The sequence below is a fragment of the Periplaneta americana genome, chromosome 12 (assembly GCF_040183065.1).
Source record: "Periplaneta americana isolate PAMFEO1 chromosome 12, P.americana_PAMFEO1_priV1, whole genome shotgun sequence".
Classification (NCBI taxonomy): Eukaryota; Metazoa; Arthropoda; class Insecta; order Blattodea; family Blattidae; genus Periplaneta; species Periplaneta americana.
The window spans coordinates 111,689,359-111,716,854 of record NC_091128.1 but is presented as its reverse complement, the minus strand read 5'-3'; the positions used below and the strand labels follow the sequence as shown (position 1 = coordinate 111,716,854).

General features: G+C 34.7%; 1 protein-coding gene across 1 annotated transcript in view; it reads left to right on the top strand.

Annotated features, from left to right (window-relative positions):
• The window catches only part of LOC138710832 (glutamate receptor ionotropic, kainate 3-like), a 79,823-nt gene that overhangs the window by 11,202 nt on the left and 41,125 nt on the right, over positions 1–27,496 (top strand). The window contains exons 4-5 of the mRNA XM_069841977.1: positions 14,075–14,241; positions 18,986–19,171. Coding sequence (XP_069698078.1) covers positions 14,075–14,241; positions 18,986–19,171 — 353 coding nt within the window. The remainder of the gene's footprint in view (positions 1–14,074; positions 14,242–18,985; positions 19,172–27,496) is intronic.

Genomic DNA, 27,496 nt, shown 5'->3' with positions numbered 1-27,496 from the left:
TTTTAGTATCATATAGTTATTTCATATCCAATTTATTAACTATTGATATCGTTTCAATAACAAATATCCATACATGTCACGAGCACATTCATATTGTCTACTGAGTATTGATTTCAATATTCTACAGCCAATTGCTATAAGCTAAGCTTTATTAATATTGCTTTGTGATCCAAGACATTATCTTTATTCCACTCCCTGAGCTACCTTTCTAGAACCACTTCCTTTACCCTATTACCACGTTAAATTTTATATTGATCACTATATTACAAAATGTATTATTTCTTATGATATTTTATTCGATTGTAATCGTATTTTCATTATTCTTTTTCATATGGTAACCTCACAAGTTGAAGAAGACGCTAATTTAAAAATTTATAACACGTTCATTTCATATTATGAATGAAAAAATATTAATATTTCCATTTGTTTAAAATTATTCTATTTAAAGTATCTACATTATAAGGTTTTGTACAAAAACAAGTCATCTCAAAATTCTAAAAATATTGTTTTATAAAATAATAAGTATTATTATCACATAATAGGGATGGAATCTTTAGTAACTAAGCATATTCTAATGTAGAGAAAAAAAAGCTCAGTATGACAGATGGGTATTGAAAAATTCAGCTTTTTTTTTGTCTCTCCTGTAAAATTAGTTTCGATGAAGATGATTGGTTTTCAACTCATCGATTCAATTACTGACAACTTTGTAGTGAAATGTGATCTCAGTATATCACAGCTTGTTTGGCTATAGTCAAACTATTTTTTTTTCTGAGGTTAGTAGCCAATATAAATATTTTCAAAAATCCTGTGGACATTGATAACACACCATGCCTAGAGGAATGTCCAATATTCAATGCAGATTTTCTTTAATCCAATAACGACTAATTTAAACACTGACGATCACTGAGATGAAACGACGCTACCACTGGCATCATCTAATGGTAGTGAATGAAACTTGCGCTTCAGTGCTGCGGTCAGATATGGTTTCAAATCCCGTTTGGACTGATAATCTGATTGGGTTTCTTCCGAGATTTCCAGACTCTAAGGCGAATGTCAAATAATCCCTCGTTCCCATCTCACCGAAATACCATTTCGCTATCACCAACTGCATCGACGATGAATAACCGCACAATCTCTATATGCTATTGAGGTTGGTGTGGCGGACGAACCAATTAGTACTGAATCTCCATTTATTAAGGAAACCCCTAATTAAAACATCTTAATGACTATTTTATACCATTAGCTAGTGTGATTCGACTGATTTAGGCCCAGTTGCACGATCGCGGAATAAATCTTGGAATAGTTACTCGTGAAATTATCTAACTGCAGAATAAATGAAACTCCGTGTTGTATGACGTTCGTGTATTCCACGGTTATCTAATCCATAATTAGCAGAATTGGAACAGAGGTTGACAATACCACATTCTAGTATATACAGTCACAAAGTTCAATACGTAGTAAATATGCATCCATAGATAGTTGCTAACCACTAGGATCGTTACTATCGCCTCATTACAGACAAAGCGAAATAGTACCAGAACAGTCTATTGTCCCTAGTACCCTCATAAACTAAAGCTTCGTGGTAATACATTATATGGTGTTTTGTTTATAAAGTGCATTCACAATACCAGTATATTTTTATACTTCCGAACATAGAATATCGAAATGATAGCCGTCCAAATCTTGGATTTAAAATATCAGCATCCTAATAAATTAAAATGAACAAAAAATAAAATGTAAATTAATGTTAGAAAAATACATAATGAAATTTTAAAAAATAATAATATTCTGCGACAAGATGTGGTAGCTATCAAAACGATAAAAATTTATTGAAAATAAATAATATACACTGAATATTATAAAGATGAATAGAAATGGTGATTGATGATGTTCTATGAAGATTTTAAAATGGTTAATGAAACTGTCTGAAGAGTCTTTTCAGGAACCTTCACTATTTCGTCTACGAAGTTTATTATAAAGAAATGTATACCACTAACATATAACAAGAAAATTATAAACGTGTTAGCTTCTACAGTTTGATTAAATAAATTTAGAGCCTATGTGTATGAATTAATTAGCCTATGTTATATTTGTATTCTATAATTTCGGAATATATATTTTTCATAAATTGTCCTACTTTATTCACGTACGATGATATTCTTCACTGTATTAGTATATATTATATACTTTCATTGTAGCTGTAATTTTAATTTTAGTTCCTATTTTATTTTATTTTCTATATTCCTCTTATATTAATAACTAGCTGTACCCGTGTGCTCCGCTGCACTTATTAGAAATAAATATAAAGTAATTACATAATTAAAATAGGACATTGGGTCCAGGGAACATTCGTGTTTGATAGAAGAATAAATCGTTCAATACGCTACTTAATTTAAATTGTATTTAAATAATTAAAATGCTATCATTTTGTTAAGTTTATTTTATTCACGCCTTAACATCTGTGGTCATGTTGCATGTTTAGATTGTGTGGTTATATCAGTAGGCCGTTTTTACTCTTGTTGAGTTCCTGTTTCTATTGTGTGTTATAGATGGCTTGTGTTCATGTAACCGATTATAGACTTTGATTAATGTTTTTGGTATTGGTAATTGAGGCGGTGATGAATAATGGCATGTATCTTTCCAATCCGCCATTTGCCTTTATGACTAAGGGAAATCATGAAAAACCTCAGTCAGATTGGTTGGCCACGGGGTTTGAACCCGGGACCCCCGAATGCGTGTCTCAAATGCTACCGCCTGAGCCAACTCGCTCGGTTGTATATCATTGTTTATGCAAATAAAAAAATTAGGTACCCTACATAAATATTATTTTAAGAAATACAGGAAACGAATATGGGTAAATTATGAGCGCAAGAACGCAATTTCATGACACTTTTTAAAATACCTCAGCTCCAGTGATCTCTATGGTAAAATAAGTGTATAAAATCAGAGTATTTTATGTGGATCAAATAAAGTTGCAATAATCAAGTTATATAATATTTCGCAGAATATCAAGTTTTCTGTGCGTACAGATTTCTTTTCATCTTACCTCAGTCCTCATTTGTAGAATTACACCCATCTAGAGAAACTACAAATTTCGAATAGTGAAGGTTAATTAGCTTCTGAGATTACATCATACAAACACACAAAATATTCTCTGTATATTAATATTGATAAACGTCAAGGCCGCCTTAAATAGACTAAGTCATTTGTTTTGATTTCATTGTAGCCATCGCCGTCGTTCCTGTAATAACTCCTATGTCACATATCGATTTTCAGATTTTTGCTCTATTAAATAACTTAAATAGTGATGCAGCAAATAATACAATCTACTATATATAACTTAATTATATTTCTTTCTTTCGAAAATGTAAGAATTCACGATCTCCTATGCACTACTGCCATAGAATGAATGAATTTGTTTTTCTTCCTACTAAAAAATTTAATATTTTGCACATAGAAGTTACGGAACAACGACACTATAATCTGAGGCGGCGGTGGAAATGTATTGTATTGTTATTTTAAAACTCTTGTATATCCTTAAATATCAGTCCTATCAAAATTTTTCCTGAATAAAACTTATCGGCAATCATTTTTAAAGAAACTTTTGTTATGTAACATTTTTCACAAAACTCAATAATAAGCGAGATATTTCGGTTTATTTAATTCAGGCCCCTTTATAACCCCGCTTTTAAATAAAGTATTTTGAATGCTATATAGCCTAAAATATAAGTTACAAAGAACTTAATTTATATTCCAATTTTCATCGAAATCCGTTCAGCCATTATATCGCGTGAAAAGGTAACAAATATACAGACAGACAGACAGACATACAAACAAACATTTCAAAAAAGCGATTTTCGGTTTCAGGGCGGTTAATTATATATGTTAGGACCAATTATTTTTGGAAAATCGAAAATTACCAGACAAATTTCGGCTACAGATTTATTATTAGTATAGATATATCTGAACTGCGAACGAACACGAGCGCTGCTCATTCGGTCCTCAGATTGTGTTAATATTATTGTATTCTCTTTTTATATTGATTATATTGTTTTATTTCTATTTCTATTGTTGTAATTATATTCTGTAGTCTGATGTATTATTCTGTATTATATGTTCTGTTTGTATTATTATATAAATTTGTACTTTACCATGTTTTAGTATCTTCCTATGCATTTGAAATTTGAAATAAACATTTAAAAAAATAAATTGAATCCAATTTAAACAAAAAGCACGTCAATTTTGATACTGAGGGAGAAGTCTGAAACCAGGCTTAATTGCATTTTAGATTTCACTCCTCACACCCCAGCCACCCTCTTTAGAAATTTCAAATGGTACGCCTATATTTTTATAATTAAATATGAAAGAGCATTCAATTGTTTATACACCTAATTCATTTATTTCACATCTTTTGTTTCATATCTTTGCTTGGCAACCTCGATTGTTGTTATTGTTGACTAGAGCTGAAACTACAAACACCTCAATATTTAAATTAACGTGTTTTTTGTTTAAATTTAATTCAATTTAAATTATTAGTTATTTAGACTGGGAAGTTTTAAAATGAAAGCCTGTATATAAATTATTCATACAAACTTAGCTGTCTCTTGCAATATAACCAAGTACCAGATTATTTAACATGTATAGACTTAAGATATGAATGAAAAATATTAAATAGAATGGTGAAGTCAGTATATAGTTTGAAGTTTTATGAATAGTGTGTTAACGAACCTAACTAGCTCTCCTGCATAGCACTCGAGAATTAAAATGTCACTGACAAGGGAACGTTCAACTCTGGAAGGTTGGATAAGACCTTCAAATTTTGTACACTGAAAGGTCGCACTTATAACAAATTATGTGCGAAAAAAAAAATTCGAAATGGATCTACAAGACAGTTAAATAGTACTTGGAATATTGGTTGTTTTTTAAACCTTGATGCTGTCGCTAGGAAGAAGGCACCTGTGTCGTGAAGCAATGACCAGCAAGTACCCAGCCTAGATCATTATATACCCAGATTGCTCGGCCTTATAGTCTTTGACGGTAACAACTTTTGTCAAGTTTACTATGCTGCCATCTAGTTATTACATACTGTAAGGAGTCACGTCATAACTCCCATTTGAATTGCTTTAGCGACTGTATTGCCACCTCGTGTTCATTTCCGGCGGACGGGTGACGATCCTTGCGGTTGTTCTGTTCAAAGTGCTGCCGATTTTAACATAGGGATGAACTATCTGTTACATATATGATCTAGGGTACACAGTCTGACATCGAACATAACAGTGTACTGTAGCTATAGAGCTATAGGTTTAATTTGAGAGAAATTAAATACCATACTAGTCTAATTGTTCGTGTGATGGAATTTTTAACCATATACACGAGCAATTACTAACTTAAATTAATCAATGTTAATTAGATAAAAAATTAATTAATTTTAAAAATCTCAAGTTACTATTGGAAATACTGCTTACTTATTAGCTATTGCTTCTTGTGTTTCAAAGAAAGAGAGTTACATTGATGTATAATTCCTAAAATAAAGGCAAGTTATCAATTTGTCTAGTTAGTAAATGAATAGAACATTTACGGTGTACAGTTCTTAAATAATTTTGAGATTTGAAGATAACATCACGTAGCTAAATGTATTGAAAATTACATTATATTCTTTAAATAAAGTGCTTATTTTATTTATATAATTGAAGCATTGACATGGGAAAGCATGTTGGCTAAGTCACAAAAAATCATAAATCCGTTTTTTCCCGGATAAGATAGTAGGAACCCACGCCAGTGGCATGGTAAAGCCAGTATGTCGCTAGCAGAATCCGTTTAGTTTCAGCAGCTCATCAAAGATGGCGTTAGCGTTAAGTAACGTCCTTTGTAACAGACTCACAAACGTTTTTTGCTTGTCCTGTAAAATTTCGTTTTTGTGACTTGCAACTTTCCCATGTCAATGTCTCAGTTATTCAATCGATTTCACGTTGAGCACAAGAGATATATGAAAAGTATAACAAACAGTAATTATTGAGTTATAGTATAGGCTAATTGATTAGTACAAATTTATCATCTAACATAAGGTAATTTCTCCTGAACTTCGTACGACATAACGTATGTTCTTACGGGGCAATAGTTTAAATAACCGGTTCTGAACATAAAAAGTGAGTCCATAAACATATTACGGATTAAAAACATACTACTGTATATAGGATGCAGCAACAAGTTTTATTTGCTGTGCGTGGTGCAATAAGAATTTGTGTTTTCATCACTGCATGAACAATTCAGTTTTCTTCTGTTCATGTTCAGTGAGACTGTAGTGTGTATAGATAACCAGAAGGGTGGAAGGTCAGAATAAGAGAAATAAAGAAGGGGTAGTGACGGATTCTAAGAAATAATCAGTATCAGTTGGCTTTATACGAAGTGTTAAAAAAAAGTATCCAATATTTTAGGAGGTGATAGTATGCATAAAAACAAGAAAATAATGTCTAATAAACATGAGTCCTACAACACATACTTTCTGAGATCTGAACACTTGTTCATAGGAGGTGCTCAATGTGACGTCCATTCATGGCAATGCATTCTTCTGCCCTTCGGCGTAAGGAATCGCGCACTCTTTGAAATTTGTTTTAGTACGTTAATAATAAAGTCCTGATAACGATCCCCAATTAATCTCTGTGGTAGCACGTATGGTCCTATTAATCTATCACCAAGAACGCCTGCCCATAAGTTGATTGAGAATCGGTGCTGATGCCTTGTTTCTTCAGCTGCATGGGGATTTTCATCAGTCTACACATGCTGATTACGAAAATTCACAACACCACATCTGCTGAACCCTGCTCATATCCGCAACCAGACTTTTGTTTTCAGTATTCCTTGCGACGTATCAGTATTCCATGCCAGGGGTGTCACTACGGTATGATTATCTGGTAGTCCGTTATATTGTACGGCAGAGAAATGCATTGCCATGAATGGACGTCACAATGAGCACCTCCAATGAACAAGTCCTCAATCTCAGGAAGTATGTGTTGTAGGACCCATGTTTATTAGACATTATTTTCTTGTTTTGATGCATACTATCACATCCTAAAATATTGGATACTTTCTTTAACAACCTGTATTGTATTTGTGTACTAGAGATGAACAAAACTAACTGTCGCTCTCGCTCGCTGTGTTCATTGCACTTGTCTTTCAAGTCTCGTCTCGTCTCGTCTCGTCTCGTAACTCTTGTGCGCTTCAAGTCTCGCTCATCATTCTCGAAATAGCATTTGGTCGACGTGTAAAAATTTCATAACTTTGAATAACATACGTAATTAAAATAAATAACTTCAGAGATGTTTAATTAATACAAAAAGACAAAAGAAAATAGTATCACAGTTATCAAAACGTTCTGGTTCTACTATCAGATATTACCTATGGTTATGTAAATAAAAATTCTCAAATAAATTTGAATTTCTAAGAAACATAAAACATAGCGTTAAATAAAGCGTTTCTTTTTTTTTTTCTTTTTTTTTTTTTTTTTTTGAGATTGTATACTTGATCTCAAACATACGAAAAAAAAATCCTAGTCTTTTAATAAGGGCCTAGTAATTAAATAAAGATTGGGGAACGGATTATTACACTGAAAGGTAGAGATGATGATTCAAATATGCTACTTGATTGTTTATACATATACAACAGTTCCCAAAACAGATAAAATTTCAGTCTGGTATAAACAACTGTGACGATTCAAGGCTGCTTGACGTTCGAGAGTTGATCATTCCCGAAGTCCCGATGTTTTGAACGTTTGCTTACAAGCAGTCAATGACAGGCAATACTGTCGTCCGGGTTTTCGGCTTTACGGGCGCTGTTGGTCTTGCATTCTCGCTCGTTATTCATCTCTATTGTGTAGGCCTAATTATTGTAAAATATACTGTTATAGGTTAATTTGCGAGACCATTAAACATTTACCAATTTAATGTACCTACTATGAATTTGTCTATTCCATAAAATCAGTTAATTTGTTCGTAATGATGGACCATATTATTTAACTCTGCATTTACATACTTTGAGTTGCAGCCTTGTTTCTCCCTCCTCTCTGCCACACGCTACACTCAAAAGTCTCCGCAACTACTAGATCCATATAGATTCACAGCGATATTCGGAACATCGCTTTAATATCTTGCATATTATTTTTCCAACTTTTTTTGGCACAACATCTTACGCTAATAAGACGTATCAGTGTGCGAAATTTCAAGATCCTATGCAACCTTCCAGTGTTGAACGTTCCCTTGTGAGTGGATTGTACAGTGCTTGTTGCAGATGTTGAAATGTGAGGTCGAATAAAATCTTTTAACTGTAAAAACCGGGCAGTCAAAATAAAAGATGTTTCATTGATGAAACTCTTCCTTGGCAGATCCATACAGTATAATTTCCACTGGTGACACTGATATTAAATCTCTCAAAGTAGCTGCCGAATTTACCATGTTCTAAAGAACAACGTTGGTCGAGGAACTTCTGCACTATTGAGTCGATCTGGAACTGTATTAAACTAGGGCTGCGTAGTTAACGCACCAGTTGTGCCGTTCATCCTTTGTTCATTCCACAATTCCGGAGTAAGAATTTTGCTTTTTTTTTATATATACAAGGTGTAAGGGATATAGGCCCTACTCGTAAGTGCTGCCCTTTTCACAGTCTTTGGCGACGGTCTACAGGATAAAAAATGTTTATACAACATAAGGTCAAAACTTAATAGTTTTCCCAGAAAAAAATATTTCTTTCATTATTTTATTTGCGTTGTACTGCTTATATCGTTAGTAAAATTACGAAAACAGTTACATCAGTAAGTATATCTAACAAAGAGTTAATATTAGTTTAAGTAAAAATATTTGTATGATCTATTACGTTTTCGTGAAATTAAATGATAATGCATGCTTACATTTTTTAATATTCTGGCGTGAGAGACGTGGCAACATGTTCAGAGGATTCATGCAGCTGATGTACAACTCAGCTGAGTTCAAGCTCTCTGTCCATAAGTCTCCTGTCGAGCGGATGGCAGTTCCCAGTACAGGTATTCGATAAACAACTTACAATGTCATTCACAGTTTAGGAATATCATATGTTATTAATTTACGGAGAAAGTCGTCGTAATTCAAGTGCGGCAAGAAGGATGTACCGTCAACGTTTTCCGCGAAGAAGGTTACCTAATCGGCGAACTTTTGTAGCAGTTTCTCAACGATTATTAGAAACTGGGAGTCACACAACCAGAAATATCTTTAAAAATGACATTGCTTTATGGAAGCGGGAGAGATTAAAATGTTGCAGTATGAAAAAAAGTTCGTGTCATTTTATGCAGTAACCCATTATTTTTTCTTTGTTAGACGTACAATTAAAAAATGGAGCAATATTTTTAAATCAAATGAAAATTTACCATAATTTTCTATTAGTGAGATTGAAAGTTTGTATTTGCTGCTCGTTTTATGTAAACAACAGTTGTCCTGGTCCGCCCCTGCATTAGAACAGAGCATCTGTTTTGTACCGGTATGTCTGTACCCGCTTGAGCTGTACTGTGTACTTGTAATCCCCTCCTCCACATCCAGCAACGTTGCAAAACGTCTAATATTGTAAACTTTAATAATTACAGTGATTTTATTAAATGTAAAATTTCTGCCGTGTCTTATGTAATTTCATCTGCTGATTCCAGAAATGAAGTCATAATTTTTCTACCACCCACCATTTTTTTTTTTTTTTGTAATTTAAAAAAAGTGGTTTATTTGTATTGCTATAGGTAGACTTATACAGTTCTTAACATTCTAATGGAAAGAAAATATTTAAAATATTCCATTTTATTGCTTTAACAATTGATCTACATAAGTGTTGCTTGTGAAGTTAGAATTCATAAAAAGAATTTTATTCCTCATTAGACTGTAAAAATTAGAATTAATTCTCAGTTGAGTTAGAACTTACATGAAACAAGTTTCATAACCCGTGTTTCCTTTGTTCTAATTTTAAGCGTGGTTTAAGTATCTCATGTTTTGAAACATACCTCGAAATATTGTGTAAGTCACATAAACAATTTTTGTTACGTTTATGGTTAATTAACTTTGAAAGCACACAGGCGAATTTTTACTACACTAGTTAAAAGAGTTTACGAGTGTTATTTTGATTGAAAAATAGATGAGGACAGGAACTGGTGTCCTGAAATCTGTTGTGCTCAACGAAATTTTATTAATTGGTTGCATAAAGGATCCCGTCATATGTCTTTTTCAGTTCCAGTGATATACCGGGAACCTAAGGATCATTCAACAGACTGTTACTTTCTAGGAATCACAGATCAGAAAATTACAGAGAATTTGTCAGAGAGCTGATTCAGAACTATAACGTGATGGAGTGTAGTATGAGATATACTACACCCTATAATACATACTCTAAATAACTTTTTAGATCCTCGTCTGTTTTCTTTATTCAAAACCTTCGGGTAGTGAGCGGCGAACGTGGGGATCGTTTTCGTCATTATTTTTCTGAAAATGAAAGGTGCTACCAGGAAAAATGGAGCCCAAATATTCTGCTGAATACTCAAAAGAGTTGTTCCTCAAGCGAAGTATAGCCTAAAATCTATTTCACACACGTTTTAGATAAGTAAACATGATTTTAGGTTAAATGTTACAATGTTATAATTACTCAAAAACTTTGAGTGATAGAAAATTGTTGTAAACAGATTTGAAATCAGCACAAAAAATTACGTAACAATAATCCATTCGTTATCTTTAAAAAAAAAAATATGTTTAATTTTGTTGACCAGTGTTAGTTAAATATTGCAATTAGAAAAAATATAAGGACTTTTTTCCTTATGACATGAATAATCATCAGATAAAATAATGACACTTATACTCCTTACACTCTGTATAGAAATAGACATTTCTAGTAGTTGTACTATGTGTACTCTAACAAGGGAAGGGTTTCGGCTCGAACAGGAATTTTTGGTTAAAAATTTGTACAGACGCTTATCTCACAATGGTGATGAAGATCCTAAAAGCATTCATTTGTGTAACTCTCCGTTTGGTTGGTATTAGTCAATACACTTCTTCAAAAATGAAGCCTATATGAGGATTCTCTACAAAATGCATGAAACAGCATGGAGCAGAGCAATAAGCACAACACACAGAACCAATACCTGAACAATATTTTGAACCACACTCCAGTGCTGAAAAATCAAATGCCACCTGAATTACATTTTTGAAGTCCGAGACTTGTCAGGATTCACGTAACCAGCTGACTGCCAGGAATACTGAAGCATAGGGCGGTACACTGGAGCAGAGAATTGGTTATGAATAACAGAGTGCATTTTCATTATAAACACTCGATTTCCCAAGTTAAGTTCTGGGTTCTCAGCAAGAGTCCTTATGTCATCTGTTATCCTCCGAGCATATATTTTATATTATCTAAGGACATAGATATTCAGAGGCTGGATATATTTAGATTTTTAGGTGGAATGATCACACATTCCATGTCCTAGCCTTGGAATGATTCATCTACTGTATTAAGGTTGCGTCCTTGTGCGCATTCAATGACTCACACAACAATGTACACTTTTGATTAGGTGCAATATTTTCAGACAGAACGTTGGAGAAAAATATTCTTAAATGGGCTTTAGACATTTTACCACTCGCACTAGCTTCTAGACTAGGCTAGGCTTACGGGTAAGGTGTCCCATCCCCTTAACTTGTGCAGTGCTCTCCCCATCCCTCAACTTGTACAGTGCTCTAACAGACAAACCACACATTACACAAGCGAATCCTTTTGGGAGCTTCATAGAGATGTAAAGATGGGCCTGTATGTAAATTTTGGATACGAAATTCCTGTTCGAGCCGAAACCCTTCCCTTGTAAGTTGGTGGTTGCTGCTGTTTGCCAAGTTGATCAGCTCATCCATTGCCATCTATAAACCCTACACCCATCCCATACAGATATGAAACGTGTTCTCGCTGATTAACTCCCGCATACCCACAGCCATTCTGTTCAGGCGGTACTTGTTATCGATTTGAGTGAAGCGTGCGAGTCACAACAGACGAGCGTTGGCTTTGTCTACGCTCCACTTCACTGCTTCTTTTATAGCGACAGGAAAACTGTACATTGCGGTGCTAGTTTTAACCTATCAGAGAAAATTTCAAGGTCACTTTAGTAAACAACAGATACACAGCCTACTCCAGCACCTCCAGTACTTTCACGATAGGAAAAGTGAATGGACAACTTATACCGCCTACAAAACTTCCCTATACTCATCCTCCTATAATGTATCATTGCCTCGCCTCTGGAATTCGTTACCTAGTGACATCAGGGATTGCCGGACACAGTCACAGTTTAAAAATAAACCAGAAACATATGTTTTATCTCACGAAATCCGTTTCTGACTTATGCCGAAGTTTTAATCTTTAGTATTTTAGCAATAATTTCCTTCTGTTACGTTAACCTTTTCTCTTGTTTTTTTTTTTTTTTTGTTTCAAAATATTAGAACGGTTTATTGTCCCTTGGTTAATAATAATGACGCTGAGTGTCACTGTTGGTGGAATGACAGAGAGAAACGGGAGAATATCACTAGTACGTCAGCCTGCTAATTCGCAACATAATGGAACTGAATAAAATAAAATTGTTATAAAATACGTAAAACGTATAGTGAGAGAAGTATTTGTCATCTAAATGACATTCATTTTTCATTTAAACCAGAAGTGACCAAAACTCGAGCTGCAATGATTACATGCGACATATAGCCTATGAAGTAAGAAGACGGAGGAAAGGTACTTGGCATGACAACTACAACCAGTGGTGGTTCCTGTACTAACATCTTGATCAATCCCGCGGATAAAAATCTCAAGCTTTGCTGTATCAGTAATGTCACTGCTGTCATCAAGAGCCAGTGAATAATACACGATTTTTCTTACTTCTTTTTTTTAACCTTCCCCTTGAATATAATCAGGAATTTTCTAAATTCTTTTCTCGATACTTGGTCGAGAAATTCGTAGTTTTTCAAAATTAAAAACTTCTTATGGACAAGTTATTTAAGCTACTTTAATCATTACTCTTTTGAGAAATCCTGTTCTATTAAAAGGCTTTAGAGCACGAGATATTTCAAACCCTATAAGGTAGCTGACTTCCTGAACATTTATTTATGTCACCTTTCTCTTCCTGGCTATGATTTAAGATATGTCCATTCCTGGCGTTTAACGGTTCGTTGGCACATAATATTGAATCAGGTTTTCTACAATATTATTATTAAATGAATAACTAATAAATAGTTACCCTCATCTAAAGATTAAGAAGATTAAAACTGAGATAGAACCTAATAATTTTATCCTTCTGGGAATAAAATCTAAAAATATCAATATTCATGCACGTACAGAGGAATTAAAAAACACATACTTAGTAGTGAGTAGTAGTAGTAGTAGTAGTAGTAGTAGTAGTAGTAGTAGTAGTAGTAGTAGTAGTAGTAATAATAATAATAATAATAATAATAATAATAATAATAAATTATTCAGCGTGGCAATTGTTTCTATATATATCCCTAATTTAACCGTTGAGCAAAGTAAACATATTACATTTTGTCCGACAGAACAACAAAAAAGTTCTCCTTCTACTGCTTGTAGAGACAGAGTTTGCAGAGTGACATGATTCCGCCACTGCTTGCCTTCAGTACGTGAATGAAACACACAGCAATGTACAGGAAACCCCTCGTACCCGCTTGAATTTCTATGATTACACGATGTAATCGCGACACCCGCTTTGGTCACCGCTGATTTAAACTCATATTTCACACTAATAATAAACTTTTAAAAGCCAGTCAAGTAACAATTATTTTTTAGCGAACAGAACCACACAAGCAACGAGAGTAACAGACTGCTGCATTCAATAATGCCACAAACTTGTCAATTAAGCTGTGCAGTTTCTCTTCCGTAACATCTGCAGATGACACGCGTTTTCATTAAATAAAATATCTACAGTATTACAAAGCGCAAGACAATGCCAATAATTTACCTCCTTTTATGTATTTTCCCGCAAAATAATTAATTACTCCGAGAATTATTTTTGCAGTATCATGTACATATCGATAACTGTTTGCAGAGTTGGACCAGGCGCTGTATTACCTGATCGGCAACTCCATCATCCGTGTGATAGTGCTAGATGGGTTGCCAGGCAACGCGACAGACAAGCTCCTTGCAATGCGTCCTGTACCATCGTATTTCGTAATATTTGCAGACACAGAAAATGTGATTAAGCTCTTCAAGAGGGTAAGTATCTCTATGCAACTATAATGACGTTCTTTAAGGAGAGAGGACGGTATTTTTTAAAACTTTTTTCCTATTTGGTGTAAAACACTAATTTTTTGTATGTAGAGAGCTCATACCTGTGAAAACTCAACCAAAAATAAATATTTTGAAAAAAAAAATTTTGGGGGCCCAGATTTGAAAAAAATATACCCAATGCAGGATGTTATTAAAATCGATATATCTAAACCATTTTTAAAGGTAGATTCATCCCGTTTTTTGCAATGTACTTGCAAAAGCATGCTCTACAAACTGTCTGTAACAGTATTTTGATATTAGTCCATACGTTTGTAAAATAAACAATTAAAATTTAATAACGCTTTTCTAAATTCCTTTCTTGTAAACTAACGGACGTAGTTTTAAAATGAAATCAATTAGCAAAATTCTGTTACAGAGAAAAGCTTCCTAATAGTCTAAAGAATGTGTGTTCTAAATTTCATGCATGTATCTTTAATAGTTCAGAAATTATATCCATTTTTGTCTGGCAATGTAGCAAAAAAATGAAGTTACTGGAAATCGATAAAAAGGGGGTGAGTTATTTAAAAATCCATAGCGCAGGGAGTTTAAAAATAGCGTCTCAACATCCGATAAGGGCACAAATACCCACGAAATGTTATGCAATGCATTCCACACATATCAAAGAGTATTTTAAAGAAAAAAATATTTTGAAGATTCATTTACCGGAAACAACAATGAGTGATTTAAAAATCCATAACGCAGGAAGTTCAAAAATGGCGTCTCAGCATCTGATAAGGGCACAAATACCCACAAAATATTATGCTATGCATTCCACACATATCACAGAGCATTTTAAAGAATTTCTTTTTAATTTACTCATTTTTCACAAAAAAAAATACCATCCTCTCCCCTTAAAGAAAAGAAAGAATTTCTCTCCTTATTGAAACTGTTAAAAACACTAATATTCCTGGAAAAAAATAATAAAAGTTTCCAGCGATAGAAATTCATGTTGCATCAGAACCCGATTTGTTTTATATCAAAATCTGCTGCAGCAGTTTTTCAACGATTATTAGAAACTAGGAGTCTCTTACTTCGTTTCGAAAATCACACAAACAGAATTTTTTTTAATGGTACTGCTTTATGGAAGCGGGAGAGATTAAAATGTTGCATTTTAAAAAAAGTTCGTGTAAACCATTATTGTTTAATTTTTAGACGTACAATAAAAAATGGACCAATATTACCAATATTGTTAAATAAAATGTAAATTTACCATAAAGTTCTATTAATGAGATTGAAAATTTGTATTTGCTGTTCGTTTCATGTAAACAACGGTCCGCCCCTGCATTAGAACAGAGCAACTGTTTTGCACCGGTATGTCTGTATGCGCTTGAGCTGTACCGTGTACTTGTAAACTCCCTCCTCCCCATCCAGCAACGTTGCCAAACTTCTAATATTGTAAACTTTAATAATTAGTTAAATATTGCAATTAGAAAAAAATTGTGAGGACATTTTTTCTTCCTTATGACATGAACAATCATCAGTTAAAATAATGGCGCTTATATCCCTTACACCCTGTATTTTTCACTGTTTTCTTTTTATATTTTACAATTATTTTATTATTTTTTTTGTGAAACCTCGTATGAAATTGGATTAGTTATAATTGTGATAATGATAAATGATGATAACAATACCAATAATTATTACTGTTTTATTATTAGTAGTATTTTTCTTTCTTTCTTTCTTTTAAGATTCAACCTGTGCATAGTTATAGCATGAATGGCCATTCAGGCTAGTGCGAAGGATCTTGTGTATATTTGTTTGTATTTATTATGTATTAATAAATGCAATTCATTCATTAATATTGAGGCAAATGCACCTAGGTACTTGATTAAAACAAGAGTAATCATTTAACAGTAATGAGATCTTCCTATTAAGTCAATGGAATGGTTAAAATTTCGTACTTTTTCAAGTCATTAAAAATAAATCGATTTTCGGATAAAAAAATCTGCAAGTTTAGTCTTCCTGCAAATTTTAAATTATATTGCAATTCCATCATATTTATGTTTTAAACTAAGTAGCAGTTAGGAAATGCACAATTGCTGGAACTCATTTTCATATAGGTATTAACTTGCAGCTCTACCAAAACTCCTACAAGCATGTGCACATTTAGGTGACTTCTAGCGAATTCTTTATTTCTTTTCGCATGAAATAATTCGCAAGCATTTGTTGTCTACTTTTATTCGTTGTCTCTGGAAATAGAGGCCCACAAACTTGCAGAATTCCTAGGCGTTCAGATAGCTAGTCTCATGACAACAGTAAAACAGCCATTTATTTCCCAAAAATTGGCTAGTGGAAAACATCAAATTCCATGCCAAAAACTCGAATTCATAAAATAGAGATTAGTTTATGCCCAAAATTAAATAAATTCGTTACAAAACACTCGCTCCCGTATAAACTATACGTGCATCGTAAAAGTTATTTCACAAATTTAATTCGTGAAAATATTTCACTTCCATGACAACAACCGACATCAAGAAAAATAACTCTGTCACATCATAAATTGAATTCATAACAAGAGAGACAGTTTCATGTCAACATTTATGTCTCCAACAAAAGAAGTCTAAAATGTATGAATTCACAACATGAAACTAATTTTATAATAGAAAACTTCGGGTCTTTTGACACATCACAAAATAACTCCGTTTCCGTTAAAGTAGAAAAATAAACATTAACAATAACTGGAAACAAACTGTATCACTTCATCAAGACACGAGTCCTACCCATATTTCAGGAAATTTCGACAGGAACTGTAACAGTAACAGCATTGTGTAGTGTAAATAGCTTAATCCAATCTCACCACACGAGACACCATCTGGCTAGTGTCAATTAAATGTACCTTAACACACAAAAAACCATATAAGGTCATTCCTCGCTAGGTATGTTAACTAAATGATTCAAGGAGAGCAATGGAAAAAAATATCGTCAAATTACATTCCTCCGTAGAAATTTAATTACTCGTCGATAGAGAAAAAGTTTCCATAGCTTCAACAGCACCTCAAGAATTAATCGAGTATAAAAAGTATTTTAAATGGAAAAATCGATTATGGATACGTAATGTTTTCAATGAAAGTAATTCAGTAAAGTAACTGTACGAAGAAATTAATCGAGCTTCAATATAATCCAAGTTAGCCTGTCGCAGACTATTTACTGCAAGAGCTCAGGTTCAATTAAGAGTTCAGAGAGGATATTTCATTCCACTATGACTTCCAGAATGGTTAGTGGGTTTACTTACTCTCTTACACAAATTGAGTACCGGGTCTTTTTGCCGGGAGAAAAAAAACTTGCTCAAAACGTGGTTCTGATTACAAAGCTCTCTTGAGATGTCGCTTGAAGGTTTGTCAGCGGTCCTCAGCGCAGAGCACCCTGGGGCTAGCGTCTCTTACCCGCGGAAAACACAGTGCACCATGGTGCACTCGTAGCTGCTAGCGAGTATGCTCTCTACCTCTTCCTGCTGCACGACGGTGCACACGGGACAGCATCGCTTACCCATTGCACATTTCAGCGAGTGCTGACGACCACTGGTTTATGGGGTGTCGCGAACTGTCTGGTATATTTAATTATTTTGAGAAATTAACTCATAACTGAAATGAAGTAAGAAAATCGCTGATCACCCCTTGCTTGCCTAGCTGCCTTGTAGATACATGTCCTTGAAAGACTCATAGATGTGCATATAGTTGTAGTCTGCAAGGTAAGGATGAGAGTATCTTAACTGCAACAGACAAAATATCTGCCTTGCGAGACAAGTTAGCAATTTGGTCTCGGAAAGTGAAAGAGGGCAGCTATGAAATGTTCCCACATACATCTCACTATGATTCGAAGAACGAAATAAAAGATTAAATTTACAACTATCTAATAGTACTCACAAATAAACTCGAAAGTTACTTCCCAGATCTGAACACAAATGCTTATGACTGGATAAGAAATCCAATTTTGTCATCTGAAGTTAGTGGACTTTCCTTAGCAGAATTGGCAGAGATTAAAAATGATAGGAACTTGAAATTAAAACACCAAAGAGATGATTTGAACAGATTCTGGATTTCACTTTACGATTTTCCGCATCTTGCTGAACGGCTCTTGTGGTTTTGTTGCAGTTTTCAACCACATATGATTGCGAAGCAGGATTTTCTGTGATGACCAATATCAAAACTGTGAAACGTGGCAGTTTAAAAATCCTGCATGAAGAAATGCTAGTGAATTTATCCCATATTCGTCCAAACATAAAATACATTTGTAAGATTCGCCAAGCACATGTGAGCCACTGAAAAACTAAAACCAAGGGTTAAAATAAGTGTGATTGTTTTCCTCATCTTAGAACTCTGTGTAAATATTTATTTCCCCTCATATAATATGTTAACAATACTGGAAATATGTGTGTTAATTTTATTAATGTTATGAAGGGTGTACAAGTAGCCTATTAATTTGTGGGACACTTTCATTTGAGAGATAAGGTGGCACACTAAATTTTTAGAGTTTGCTAGGGTGTCGCACTGGTCTAGGTCAATAAAGAACAAAACGTTTTCTTCCATGTTCTCCTATGCTAAATGATAGCCATACTGGTATCTTCAAATTAACCTTTGTCTTGATGTTTGATTGGGTTGGAACAAAATGATCGAGAAAAGGACTATATAGCTTCGCTTTCATAAGCATATTACACACTAATGTCTCCCTAATAATGTTTCTGGTTTTGCAGGCACAGGAGGGCAAGATCGTGACACGCAACGAACGCTGGAATCTGGTATTCACGGACTTCATGTACGACGACTTCCAGAAGAACTCGATAGGAAGCATTCTGGTTAGCATGCTCACTCTCTCCAAGGATGTCTGCTGCCGTCTCCTGGGTGCCGATAAGGGTTGCTCCTGCCCTCCGAAGTTCCAGGTATACAAATTAACATGATTCCTGACGACTATAATTTCCGTAATATTAGGCGGATATTCACGGAAACGGGACTAGTTTCATGGCCAAAATTGAAACCGATCCAAAAGAATTGCTTCAGTATTAACTATAAGCGTAATGGAAGTTATTCCAGAAACAATTCGACGAAGATAGTTTTACTTTCATGCCAAAAACTCACCTCATGATACCAACCAGTTGTACAGTACAGCGTCTCGTTTAGGCACAGTGAAAACGTAAACAAAGTGCAGGTAACGTGTGGGGGAGGAAGAGTCGTACGATAAACACGAGGGATGCGCAAGGTTCTAGTTACAACATTTATGGTGGAGCATTAATTTAAATTGTATTTTCCAAAAACACGAAACAAAAGTACACAAATTGCATAGTGTTACCATATACACATTTTAACAAACAAGAAATTGTAGCTTTGAAATAATTCAATATAACATATCAAAATGTGCTACTTATATGATGTTGTTTTCAAGCAGCATTTTTTACGATCATGAATTTCATTCTCTGTATGACTAACATATCATCGTCTTCTGTACTGTACCTGAATAAATTGAACTTTGAGAAGGGATAATTATTATCTTTAGGAAGTAGTGTTGTCACTTCAGACCAATATACTGTAGTTTTGTTAATTCGACCACAGAAGACGGTTATATTATGTTAGTCATACAGAAAGTGAAATTCATGACCGTAAAAAATGCTGCTTGAAAGCAACATCATATAACTAGCAAAATTTGATTTGTTATATTGAATTATTTCAAAGTTACAATTGCTTTTTGTTAAAAATGTGTATATGATAAAGTTATGCAATTTGTGTTCTTTTGTATTGTGTGTTTTTGGAAAATATAATTTCAATTAATGCTCCGTCATAAATGTTGGTAACTAAAACCTTGTGCATCCCTTGTGTTTATCGTACGGCTCGTCCTCCCCCCTACACGTTACCTGCACTCTGTTTACGTTTTCACTGTGCCTAAACGAAACGCTCTACTATATGTCAAATTGAGTTCATAAAAAGAGTTTAACATTTAAAGGCAAGGCCGTATTTAGAGTGTGGTAAACTGGCCACTTGCCCAGGACGGCCAGTTTTAGGGACCGGAAAATTTCAAGAAACTTACATAAAGATTGGTGAAATGAAACGTTTATCTGCTGCATTATATAAACATTCCACCTATTTCTGTTAAAAGTGACTTACTCCATCGTCATTCTGGCCTCATTTATGTAATTGAAGAGTGTAATCTCAAAATTTGGCCATTTTTATGATTTATATATACTTACATATGAGAAGCAAACTTTCAAAACCTGACATGTCCATTTTCAGAAAATGCTACAAATATGTGTTTGTACTAAACGGAGTACCCCTGACTGAGGTTCTGGCTGATATGTACAGTTTCCCAAAAGAGGAATAAGACGATGGCATTTTCGTCTCAGATGTAAGACAATGCGCATGATCGGAGACTAGAGCACTGATAAACAAGATAACGAATACTTGAGTGACTTACATACAGGCTATTTCGTTTGTTGCTAGCATCGTTCCGAAATTCATTTCAAAAACTGCAAAAAAATATGGTAATGACGTAAATAATAGATAAATATATACATAAATCGTGTAGTTAAATCGACATTTGACTAGATCTAAACTCCAAGCAGAAATGAAACCTTTCGTGTCGTTTCAATAGCTCGGAGCCAAGTCTTCTGCGTATTATGCAGAAAAAAGCGGGTTCGATTCTTACTCTATACCGGACCATTCCAACACAGCGTTTAAGGGCTAGCGCGCCCGGACGCTGCCCTGTGCCTCCCAGGATGGATCCCCACTCCCCTCTGTCGCTGAGGCTGTGGTGGTGTACGAATTTATTTATTTAATTTATTTAACTAGTTAGCTAACGAGTACAAATTAAAATTATAAAACTAAAATTAAATTTTAGCATACGCTCATCTACTCTTCCCCTCGACACTTCGATTATATTCTTGAGGCATTCCTGGACTATGTATGCATGCATGCATGCATGCATTCATTCATCCATCCATCCATCCGGTTTACTATCGTTTGTGCTTAACTGTTTAAGAAAGAAGAGATTTTTATTTTATGGGGTTATTTTACGACGCTGTATCAACATCTAGGTTATTTAGCGTCTGAATGATATGAAGGTGATAATGCCGGTGAAATGAGTCCGGGGTCCAGCACCTAAAGTTACCCAGCATTTGCTCGTATTGGGTTGAGGGAAAACCCCGGAAAAAAACGTCAACCAGATAGCTTGCCCCGACCGGGATTCGAACCCGGGCCACCTGGTTTCGCGGCCAGACGCGCTGACCGTTACTCCACAGGTGTGGACGAAAGAAGAGAAGTACGTCGACAATCGGTTCAGGATTTAACCCCTCTTGAGAGGGCTTGTATCTTGTCTAATCTGACAACAATGTTCTATGTTTAATATGCCATATCAATGTACGGGCAAAAACGTATAACATTAAGCGTCACTTTGAAGTTAAACATTCTGATACCCACGCCCATATTATCGGCGAAGAGAGGAAGGCATCAATAACGAAACGAAATGTCCAAATTCAGTCTTCTTACGACGAGGTTAATATCATTTCAACTAATTAAGTACTCTAAAGGCGATATAATTAAATTAATGGTTATAGTAAGTTTATTTTGAACAGTTGTCAACAATGTAAGGGAATTATTATAAAAACGTTTGTTAAACTGTTAAAGGATTTTCTGTCCGTTTAACTATGTACAGTATGTATTTTTTGTAGTCACAATGTCATTACAAATTCATTTTTCCCTTTCTTTTGCAGCACATTGAGTGAGCCAAGTTCCGGAAGAGCTGTCCATGCAAGCTATATTGTTGCCCTAAATATCGCCAAAAGTAGCCGGCCTTTTACGGATTAAATGTTCGTTTAGAAGTACATGATTTCAACTTCAGAGATACTGACTGTGTCCTTCCCTGGTGACGTTATTCGAGTGAATTAGTCTCTCTCCACAATCTCTCGCTGCGTGCAGGAATTTGGTGAACATTTTCATGACGCCCTTTTCTGTAAATGTTGAGCAGGCTCCAATCAAATTTCAAAAAAAACTGATAAGGCCTCAGTGTCACACAATTTTGAAAGATAGATATAAGCCGTTCAGAGCAGAAGTGGTGTAAGTTAAAAATGGGTAATGAGGGTTGAAGTAAACATTCTGTAAAATACAGCGCAAAGTAGCAATTAATATTCACTTTATTTAAACTATTAAAAGTCAGTGGATAGCAAGAACGACATATTAATTGCTACTTTGCGCTGTATTTTACAGAATTTTTACTTTAAACCTCATTAGCAAATTTTGACTTACACCACTTTTGCTCTGAACGACTCAGATCTTACAATATTCCAGGCGGCCTGGGGCCCGTTTCACAATCCTTACAAATTACAAATTAACAATTTACAAATAACAAGTAAAAGTTTACAAATGCTTGTAAATTGTGTTTCACAATGCTATTTTATTAGTTTGTAAAGTCTGACGAACTCTACAAAATCAGCTAAAGAAATTTACAAATACGCATAATTGGTTACACAATATCGCCAACGACAGTTTACAAAAATCGCTAAGGAGCAGAGCTGAAGTTGCTGTATTTTTACTATTATCGATACATATGTTTATATTTTGTACTAAAATTGATTATTCTAAGCTTGCTGATTCATATTTCACCAACAGAAAACATAAAGTATTGTTAAAAAAATTAAAAGTGTTTAGATTTTTATATATTGGCGACAATGGAGTTTCATGTGATGTGATTGGTCGAGTATACAAATACGTCTGTTACTTAAATGACCAACGTTAGCACAAAATTCAGTCAAATAAGTAAATAACAGATTTAGTCCACGTACAAATATGCAATTGATAAAATAATTACGATGTCTAACCACAAAATCAGATTAATTTTTTGTGTTGATCCATCAGTATTTATTAATTTTGCATTACTAACCTCTCAAACATTAGTGATCCCATCAGCAGCATAAAAATTCTGTGCTATAGTAAATAACATTTTGGTGATCAAAAACCTTCTCCGAATTTAACTATTTTAACAACATCAACTACCCTGTGGGCACTTTTGCACACTGATATCTTAGAAATTCCATGCTTATCTGTTAACCCACGGAACTGACAGCTAGTATGCATCCAATGCAAAACAATACAGTTCTCGCTTTGAGGTTAGGGCATCACTTTTCTCTTTTGGATGTTGGATATGATGTCCCATATCTTCTAGGAGAGATTCCAGCGAAACGGGACTCGAAACGACTTCAGAATACCGCGTAAGTAGTGTCGCTATTGCATTATTGAATTATTTATTTTTGGTGCAAGGAACTTCTTTATTAAGTGCGAGTATTTATTAAATACAGTCTTCGTATATAAATACTTACGCGGTATTCTGAAGTGTAGCGCGGGACTCATTCGAAACCTTTCATTAAATTTATACAATGATACGAACGTGTTATTAATTCTCGCCCGGAGAATTTTACGTATACGTCTTCGTTTGATTAGGCCTAAATTCAATAGCTTTGTCTGAGTCATTAGAACTCCGTAATAACATCAAAACTGGGTTAGTTTAATTTTTAATATTTTCCAGTTACTCAAAAATTAATTTAATAAGTATTTCTTTATTGTATTTATTCATAATTTGTTGCAATATCAAACTTTACACATCTCAGAGGTATTGTAGAAAATGTGCTAATTTTACAAGTAAAATTTACACGTTTGTAAAATTACACTTCATTGTGAAACAGAATACTTGTAAAGTGAGCAAAATTTAATTTGTAAAGATTTGAGTTCCCTTGTAAAGTTTAACATTACAAACAAAGATTGTGAAACAGAAGTTTACAATTTACAAGCAAAGTTTACAATTTACAAAGATTGTAAACATTGTGAAACAGGCCCCTGGCCTCCCTCTCAGCGATCGGTATTCCGTCTCTTTCCCACTCACACGCTGTCTCTCTCCGGGGCTTGGCACGTCTCATGTGAAGTCAGGGCTGCCACGCGACATCCCCGTGGCTGCCCACTTGGAATGGTCTATACCAACGATTTCCTTTATCCGAATAACGTAGAAGTAGAGTTTTACAGAGTCCTGAGATTAAGTGTTAATGATCACAGACAATACAAAATTAAATGCAGTAGTTTACAGATAATGCATCAGGGAACAAGTATTTTTAACTTGGCTATTTTAATGCAGTAGTTTTGCTTCGAAAAAGAAATGATTAAAAATTAGGCCAAATTTTAAATTTATTTGTGATAGGCCTAAAGTAATAAAAAGTATTGTATTTAGTCTTTCAAATGCGCCAAACCCCAAATCTCAACTATATGTAAACACAGAGTTCCAAGTGAGTTTATGTAACAGTGCGCGCATAATTTGCGTAATTTCAAATAGTCATAACTACACAAATAATTAATAATTGTGTAAATAAAACAATACGTGTCTCCTTATTTGATGTCTGGAATTCATGAAAAAAAAATCGACCATTTACGAGAAGGTCGCGTTTTGTTGCTGTGCGATTTGACGAGGAATAACTCACAAGCAAACGTTCTGATGGGGCAGATAAAAAAAGTTATTTTTTTTCTTCCGCCATGTTAATAATCTCAAAAGAAGTGCTTATACAAATTTTGGCCACTCGACCGCAATTAAGAGGCCGTCCAGAAAGTGATTTTCCCTGGGGCCGTCTATAGGAAAAAGCACAATTGCATAGAAATATTTATTGAAATAGATAAAGCAATTGTTGCGCTTTTTGTCAACATATCTCCCAATGGAATTGAGACATTTGTCATACCATGGGATCAATTTTTATGGCGTTGAAGTCAGCCTCCTCAGATCGGAACCAGCGTTTGACTGCATCTGCACCTCTCGCTGTCGATCTCATGATTTGGGAAATGTCTCAATTCCGATGGAAAATATGTTGAAAAATAGCTCAACAATTGCTGTGTCCGTTCTAATAAATTTGTTCCATGAAATTGTTTTTTTTTTCTGTTAGCGGGCCCTGGCGAACTTATTTTCTTACGGCCCTCGTAATTGCGGTCGAGTGGCCAAAATTTGTATAAGCACTTCTTTTGACATTATTAACATGGTGGAAGAAAAAAATTTAACTTTTTTATCTGCCCCCATCAGAACGTTTGCTTGTCAGCTGTGAACAGTATGGGATGAAGATTAATGCAAACAAGACGAAGATCATGGTTATCAGCAGAAAAACAAAGAAGGTTAACTTGCAAATTTTAAATGAGGCAGTAAAGCAAGTGGACAGCTTCTGATACTTGCGGTGTGCTATAAGCAGTAACACGAGCTTCTGCCAGAAAGTCAAAAGGAGGATAGCAATGGTAAAGGAAGCTTTTAATAGAAAAAGGAGAGTCTCCTACTGGCCTGTGGCAAATTAACTAAGAAAAAGACTAGTGAAATGCTTTGTGTGGAGTGTTGCATTTTATAGGACAGAAACATGGACATTACGACGAAGTGAATAGAAACGACTATTATCTGTGCATTTCGAACTGGCGGCTCAAGGTCAAGCAATGGACTGCATTTTTCGAGATGTTTTTATCCAAATTCTGAACCATTCTCAACTAAAGTCAGCTGGGACTGCCGGAATTACCAGTACTTCAGTCCACAGTTTTCAGTTCAGTGACTCGTGCGTATTTTGTACGTTTGTACGTGACCTTGATACACCAGTTAGAAATGCACAGATAATAAAAGCATTTGAAATGTGGATATGGAGAAGAATGGAGTGTATGAAATGGACAAATAAAATAAGAAATGAGGCTGTGTTACAAAGAGTGAGTGTATAAAAAATGACGCTGGAATTGATCAGGAAAAGTAAAGGGAATTGACTGGGTCACTGGCTAAGAAGAAACTGCCTAATGAAGGATATACTGGAAGGAATGGTTTTTTAGTAGGTTATTTTTTACGACGCTTTATCAACATCTCTGGTTATTTAGCGTCTGAATGAGATGAAGGTGATAATGCCGGGGTCCAGCACCGAAAGTTACCCAGCATTTGCTCATATTGGGTTGAGGGAAAACCCCGGAAAAAACCTCAACCAAGTAATTTTTCCCGATTGGGAATCGAACCCGGGCCACCTGGTTTCATGGCTAGACGCGCTAACCGTTACTCCACAAGTATGGACGGAAGGAATAGTGAACGGAAGAAAAGTTCGGGGCAAAAAAAGATTTCAGATGATAAACAACGTTAAGATACATGAATCATATGCGTAGACTAAGAGAAAAATGGAAAATACAGAAGATTGGAGAATAGTGGATTTGCAGTGAAAGAACTGTCCTTGGGCAGAACACTATGAATGAATGAATTATTCAAACTTAGTATGGTTTTTTAGTTACTATATAATTTTAATGAAAAAGTGCGTGTAATTTCGCGTGACACTGTTTATTTCATCTACTCGTATAACTCAATTAAGTTCTCTTGACTTAAACTACGGTTATTATATAATTTTCACCTCTTTGTTAAGTTAACAAGAATAAGATAGATTGCATGCACCCCATCATTTTATCTTGACGTTTATTTTCAAGATAACACTCGAAAAATATAGGCATCATGACACCTTCATTGGTGAACAAAGAAAGTACTAGCTTTCATCATACGTGTTTTGTCTGTTAATGACATTATTCGCTCTAACAATTGCCTACGATCAATGAGAACGTGTTGCTGTCAATTCGTTGCCGTTGAGTGACGTATAGGCCGTGTTGTTTTAACGTGGTTGCTAAGGAACGCAGTAAACCATAGTCACAACACTGGTTCAAGTGTAAAAGTAGTAAGTAATTCCGGGCGGAATATCGATATTGTGCTCCGCCCTTCCACAGTTGATAAATATGGCTCTATAGTCTGCACAAATAAAATTAGGAACATGTTTACGTGTACGCTAGTTACCGCAACACGGAGACAAATTCTGTCACAGTAATTACAAAACGCTCTACGTGGAATTAGTTAAACTGTATACGCAATAATACTTTTTATGCAAATTAATACTAAAACAAGGAACGACACAAAATTAAATTGTACTGTATAAAAATTATGTCACTACCTTGGCTAATGAATGGTAGAGGAGCCTGTTTCACTAGAAGAATAGATGAAACGCAATTGAATGCAACAGAAACGAAGTTTTCGAGATACGTTGCATGCTGTACAATTTTAGACAAAGAAGGAAATATTTAAATTAGAAAAGATTTTGCTAGAACACATAAAGGAAGCTAAACCGGTTTCCATCTGTTCAAATAACATCTCCAGAAGGAATTCACGAACTAGTCGAGGACGGAATGAGCTGATAGGCAAATCCCCA